We start from the raw sequence: 6,000 nt of genomic DNA, 5'->3' as shown, positions 1-6,000 counted from the left end.
CCTGGGAGTGGGAAGCCAGGGCGGGGCATGGAGTCCTGGGCCCCCACATGGCAGCGCCAAGCACTCGACCCTGAGCCCAGGCCCAGCATCCCAGCCATCACTGAGGGGCGAAGGACCAGGAGCCCGCCTGCAGCTCCCCGGCACGGCCAGGCACAGACAGGGCGTGTGGCACCGGGCGGTGCCCTTGCCCTGGGGAGAGCCGAGCTCCCCAGCCCAGGCCCTGGGAGAACTGAAGGGAGGCTCCGACCGGGGCCGCTCGTTCTCCTCCCATGCAAAGTGCCAAGGAGGGGGCGGCCGGGGAGCGTGGGATGCTCGCCCGGATACTGCTCCGAACAGGAACGAGCTGCGGCGTCTCTCCTTACACGTCCCAGGAGGCAGATAAGGAGCGAGCGCTGTGGGGTACTCCCAGCAGCTCCCCGCAGGCAGGGCACCCGGCACGCAGCACCTCCCAGTTCTCCCCAGGACCCCTCGCCTGGCCAGCGCAGCCGCCCAGACCTGCCGATGGGAGCAGGCTGGCCCGGGGACTAGCAGCACCGCTGTGCTGGGCATGGCCGAGAGCACCTTTGCAGGAGCGGAAGGGAAGCGAATGGCTGGCCAGGGGCCGGCGACATGCACACCCAGGCCAGCCTCTGCCCCGGCTGGCGGGAAGATGAGAGGCAGCCCAAGCTCACCAAGGCTCCCCCCGGGCTGGAGGAGAGCAAGCCAGCGAGAGGTGGGCAGCAGCCAGGGAGCCACCAACACGCCCAGCCGGTGGCACAGCGCAACGGGGACCCTCCCAGCTGCAGGCAGGGTAAGGACCAGAGGGAGAGTGCAAGCTGGGACTCGCAGCCGGCACCCCCAGCAGGGGGCACCGTGGGGAGTGGGGCAGGACTGCGGGTTGTGGGGGGAGCTCCTGGCTCCTCCAGCCCCAGCCCCTCCCAGCAGGGGGCACTGTGGGGAGCAGGGCAGGGCGCAGGTGTGGGGGGGCTCCTAGCTCCTCCAGCCGCTGTCATTCTACGTTTAGACTTTCTGAAACCCTGGGGCACGGCCCCGGCTGGTGGAAGGCAGCCGGCCTGGCTGGGGCGAAGGGAGGAACCTGAAGGCAGGGAGGACCCGTTCCCAGTGGGGTGGGGGGCTCTGCGCCGGCTGGGGCCGTTAATCAAGACGTTAGCGACCTAGCGTGGGGGGGACTGGGCGAAGAGCAGGGGCAGCGTTTGCAGGTCACACGATCACAGACTGGAGGAGCTTGGGGCTGCCAGGGCGGCTGACCCAGGGCCGGGCAGCACCAGGGTGGTGGGACTGGACACTCTGGACACGCAGAGTACCGATGTGCCCGCCTTGCACCCCTGGCTGGGCACCACATGGGCGCCAGTCGCTGGGGCAGGGCAGGCCGCGGTGTGGTGGGCAGCGGGCGGCCCAGGAGCGACCAGCCAGCCCGGCTGCACAGCGGGGGCCGGAAAAGGCTGGGAGCTGCTCTGAGAACTGAAGGGCGCCTCGCTGGGGCACGGTGCCAGGGCTGGGCACCCACTTCACTGGAGCAAGCAGGGCCGAGGGGCGGGCAGGCGGCGAGGGAGATGAGGGCCGGCAGGGAGGGTCAAGGCTGGGGCTGCTCAGCGTGAGGGGGGATGTGACGGGGGGCCCAGAACGGGGCAGGGGCAGGGCTGCAGGGCCCCCCAGCCGAGAGCAGTCAGGGATGCTCTGTGGAGCCGAAATCGGCACAGTTAACAGTGATGAAGGGAACGCTGCCACAAAAGATCCTGGAAGCCAAGGGCCCAGCAGGCTTCAGGGGGGGCTGGAGGTCTCTGTGGGGACCAGGTTAGGGTCAGGGAAGAGCCAGGCTGCAGGGAGTGGCCTGCTCTCCATGCCGGGTCTCTGCCCCTGAGAGGCACTGACAGGAGGGGAAGGGGCAGGCAGCAACTTGTGGCTCCTGATGGGGCCGGGCCGGGGCCATCTCTCGGCTTAGGACAGGGCTCTTCCCTGTGCCCAGCTGGGTGCCCAGGGAGGGGGCAAATGCTCAGGGTCTGGGTGCTGCCTCCCACATCTGCACTGCCAGGTGCCAGGTTCTCTGGCTCAGCCTGGCCACCAAGGGCTGGCTGGTGTCACCAAGGAGAGTCCCCACGTGTCCTGGGCTCATGGGCCAGGCATAGAGCCGAGACAGGGAGATTAGGGATGGGGTCTCTGGGCCCCAGGAGTGACTGTGGGGCGTTGGGGCAGAGTCTCCAGGCCCTGGGAGTGACCACGGGGTGTTGGGAGGGGTCTCAGGGCCCCAGGAGGGATCGTGGGGTGTCAGGCAGGGTCTCAGGGCCCCAGGAGGGATTGTGGGGTGTAAGGCAGGGTCTCTGGACCCCAGGAGGGACCGTGGGGTGTCCAGAAGGGTCTCCTGGCTCTGTGGGCAGACGTGGTCCCCGCACTTCTTGGGCTGGGGACTGGCCAGGTCACACCTTTGGCCGCGTCCGGGCTCAGTGCCGTCTCTCTCCCCAGGGCCATGCCAGCTGTGCTCTGCCCAGAGGGAGTGCGGGGAAGCTGTGCCCCGAGAATGCAGCCCGGGAGCGCAGCCGCGTGCGGACCCTGCGCCAGGCCTTCCTGGCACTCCAGGCTGCACTACCCTCAGTCCCGCCAGACACCAAGCTCTCCAAGCTGGACGTGCTCGTCCTGGCCACCAGCTACATCGCCCACCTGACCCACACCTTGCACCAGGGCCAGCAGCCCCCCGAGGCAGCCCCACTGGCGAGGGCGCCCAGCTTCCTGCACCCCATGAAGGTAACAGGCCAGGCTCCCCAGCATGCACTGGGCTGCCCAGGGTCCCTGGCTCGCGCCAGCACAGGGCCATGCGTGCTGTGCCCCTTGGCAGGGTGGTGGGCCCCGGGACACCGGCCCAGTTCGAGTGCTGCTGGGAGGCCGAGGGGCGTGAGGGGGGCAGGCAGCTCCGGCTCTGCTCACGGCAGGTCTGTCCCATCCCCCAGGCCCCGCGCGGACGCCCCCCACCCAGAAATGCAGGAAAAGCCCTTTCCGGGTATAGCTCTGCAGGAGGCAGGGGTATTAGGGCTGGCAGCAGCTGGTCTGAGGGAAGTGATGGGTGGGGGTGTGTGGGCCAGGTCCTGTGAGACAGCTGGGGGCATGAACGACCCCCCTGAGTATGCAGAGCCAGGAGGCCCCAGGGCGCCCCATGGATTTGGCCTGGAGTAGCTGCCCTCCCCAACCCCTGGTTGTCTGTCTCCCTCCTGGGGCCTCCAGCCGGGCACGTGGTCCCACTGCAGAGCCCTTGCCGCTGTGTCTTGCAGAAATGGCCCATGCGGTCCCGTCTCTACGCTGGAGCCTGGGGAGCGGATGTTGCTGACCTGCCTGCAGCTGCCCCCGCAGCCCCCAGCAGCAGGATGAGGAGGGGCTGCGAGGGGGGCAGCCCGGAGGCCAGCGGGGCAGCCCTGTGACACCTCCCAGCCTGCAGCCCAGGGCTCCGGCTTCCTGCATGGAACCGAGCCCGGGGCTGGCCGAGCCGGCTGCCTGCGCCCCAAGGGACCCCAGCACTCTGCAGGGTTGGCCCGGACTCGCCTCATCTCTGATCTCCCAGACCCCTGGCAGCAGCAGCCAAGTGCACCGGCCCTGGCTGCCCCGGCTGGCACCGCCTCCTCTCACTGGCTCCAGCCCTCCTCGGGGTCTCTGCTGGCCCCGTTGCCCCAGCTCTCAGCCGACCCAGCCTGGCCATCAGTGGAACGCAGGCAATGGACTGATCCCCTCCCTGCGGGGAGACAGCTGGGCTCCCAGGCCGAGAGGAAGAGGAGGGAAGAGATGGGGGAGGAGGAAGGCCTCAGGCCAGAAAGCAGGTGGGAGCCACATCACAGCGTGCCCTGCCCAGCCCTTGCCATGGTCCTCGACCCACATTCCAGCCCACGCTGTGTGATCCGGGTTTGACGGGCAGCACGGTCTCGTCCTGGGCATCTGGACTCCTGGGTTCTGTTCTCACGGATGCAGCTGGTAGCCTTGGCCGGATCGCCGGAGCATGTAGGGATGGGATCCGAGCCAGGAGCCACCTCGCCCGTAGTCCCGGCTCTCACAGTGGTCAGTGCCAGGCGCTGCACAGGGGAGGTCCCAGAAACCCACCGTGGCAGCTGCAGTTAATCTGCCCCGTGAAGGTCTCCCTGGTCTCTAAGCAGGAGCCACTCGAGGCCTGAAGCTGGGGTTTCACTGGCTGCCCCGAAGTGCTCTTAAGGCCGAGTTCAGGTCGAGTGCTGACCCTGCCATGTGCCCACCCACAGCATGGGCTGCACTGAGCCTTGGTCCCATCTCGGTGCCCTTGGGAGCCCGACCGCCCCTGCAGTGCAGACGGGCATCCGGGACACTCCCTGTGCATGTGGCTTGGAGAGCATTAATGGGGGGATCGCCCCAAGCCCTGCCCAGCACTATGTGCCTGACTCAAGCCAGTGCCCCGGCATGGGGACCTTCGAGCGGTTTGGCTATTAAAGTGGGTGCCTTACGGGCAAACGCCCCCTCCCCGCACCACTAACCCTCCTCCCGCCCATGCACGGTGGGCCCGTAGCACCCCCAGGGTTTACGGGCGCAGCAGGATTTACATTTGAACCAGGGCAAAACAGAGCTCCAGCCATTGCGTGTTTTGCTGTATGGTGTGATTTGTACCTGCCCCATGTGGTCTGGGCACGGCTCGCGGTCGTGGGTGGGGGTGCGCTGAGGTCTGCTGCAGCTATTGTGAAAGGCCCTGGCAGTAAATGTTTTCTAGTGTCCAACACGCCTGCAGAGCCCCTCCCCCACGGACCAGCCTGCTGCAGGGGGCGCAGCGTTGGGGGGCGCTGGGTTCGCCTGGCCTGGAGGAGTTTGTGCGGGAAGCGCTTGGCTGGGTTTATTTTCCACGATAAAGGCGAGTTCCTGTTTCTCAGGAGGTCAGCGGCCAGGTGCTGCCTTGGTCCCTGGCCCAGGACTTGCGTGCCAGTGTGGGTGCCCTTCTGGGTGCTCGGACCCCTCCGCAGCTCCTGGCCTGGCGTCGCTCACTCTCGTGCCCGGGGTTCAGGGTGTGGAGAGGAGCATGGGGCACAGGGATCTCCCCTGGCCGCAGCCCCTTCCTTGCATCTTTCAGCTGCCTTTTCTCGCAGCCCTGCTCTTCTCCCGGGCGACTGGCTCTGGAGTTGGCAGTGCCAGAAGCAGGAACTGCTCCCTGGAAAACCGACCACACACAGCACAGCCTGGCCAAGAGCTGCCAGGGCAGGACTCCGGCCTGCAGGGCTTGGGTGCCACCCGGGTGGGCTCAGTGGCCGCAGCCTGCCTGGGAACAGGCACAAGGGACTGCTGGTGGCTCCCCCAGCCTTGCCTGTTTCCCAGAGGGGCCATAGGGGGCAGCAGCTGAAACCAGGCCCCGCGGTGAGATCAGCCAGTCTCAGCCCCAGGTGTGTGCCAGGCATGTTACCAAATGTGGCCGTGTTGGGGTGTCCCTAAATCTCTGGGTCCCCTTGCTGGGACCACAGGGCCTACCGCGGGGCCCCTGAGCACAGCCATTCTCCGGCCAAGCTGAGACACGGGAATTTCCCAGCACTCAGAAGAATCAGCTCTTAAAGAGTGAGCAGGTTTCAACCACTGCCTTCCAAACAGTGACTCTCACTTACACCGGTGCTGGAGAGTCCTGTGAGCCAGAGGCAGCCCCTCTTTGAATCTTGCCAGATACTTGCCTCACAACTTCCTGTGGCAGTGAGTTCCACAGGCTAATTGTGCAGCATGTAACCAAGTCTGCATTATTCCCTTTGAATGTCCTTGATGGTCCCCTTAGCCTTGTGCTGTGGGGTTTGGAGAGCAGAATCTGCCTTCTCTGAGCGTCCTGGTTTTACAGACTTGTAGCACATCCCTTCTCTGTCCCCCTGGAAGGCAACAAGCCCAATTATCTGTCTCTGCACAGCAGAGATTTTCCAGCCCGTGTTGCCCTCTGCTGACCCCCCCGCTCTGCTCTCTCCTTGGCAGGGGAGGGCCCCGCACTGCACATGGTGTCTCTGGATTATTCACCACCTCCTTCCTTGTGCAACC

The 6,000-nt window shown here is 66.4% G+C and overlaps 1 protein-coding gene across 1 annotated transcript; it reads left to right on the top strand.

The window, feature by feature from the left end:
• The first annotated feature begins 275 nt into the window (after positions 1–275).
• TCF23 (transcription factor 23) lies at positions 276–4,242 on the top strand. The gene is made up of 3 exons (XM_073335067.1): positions 276–790; positions 2,461–2,739; positions 3,261–4,242. The coding sequence occupies exons 1-3, from the start codon at positions 548–550 to the stop codon at positions 3,405–3,407; spliced, it is 669 nt and encodes a 222-aa protein (XP_073191168.1). The 5' UTR covers positions 276–547; the 3' UTR covers positions 3,408–4,242.
• The last annotated feature ends 1,758 nt before the right edge of the window (positions 4,243–6,000 follow it).

Source organism: Lepidochelys kempii, chromosome 3 (assembly GCF_965140265.1).
Source record: "Lepidochelys kempii isolate rLepKem1 chromosome 3, rLepKem1.hap2, whole genome shotgun sequence".
NCBI classification, from domain to species: domain Eukaryota; kingdom Metazoa; phylum Chordata; order Testudines; family Cheloniidae; genus Lepidochelys; species Lepidochelys kempii.
This window is presented reverse-complemented; position numbering and strand designations above follow the sequence as displayed.

What these genes read in the sequence shown, in the direction of transcription:
- TCF23 (XM_073335067.1), top strand. Translation starts at nt 548, where the DNA reads ATGGCCGAGAGCACCTTTGCAGGAGCGGAAGGGAAGCGAATGGCTGGC. An exon ending in CCCTCCCAGCTGCAGGCAGG is followed by an intron (nt 791 to 2,460) that starts GTAAGGACCAGA and finishes CTCTCTCCCCAG; the next exon opens with GGCCATGCCAGCTGTGCTCT. An exon ending in GCTTCCTGCACCCCATGAAG is followed by an intron (nt 2,740 to 3,260) that starts GTAACAGGCCAG and finishes TGTGTCTTGCAG; the next exon opens with AAATGGCCCATGCGGTCCCG.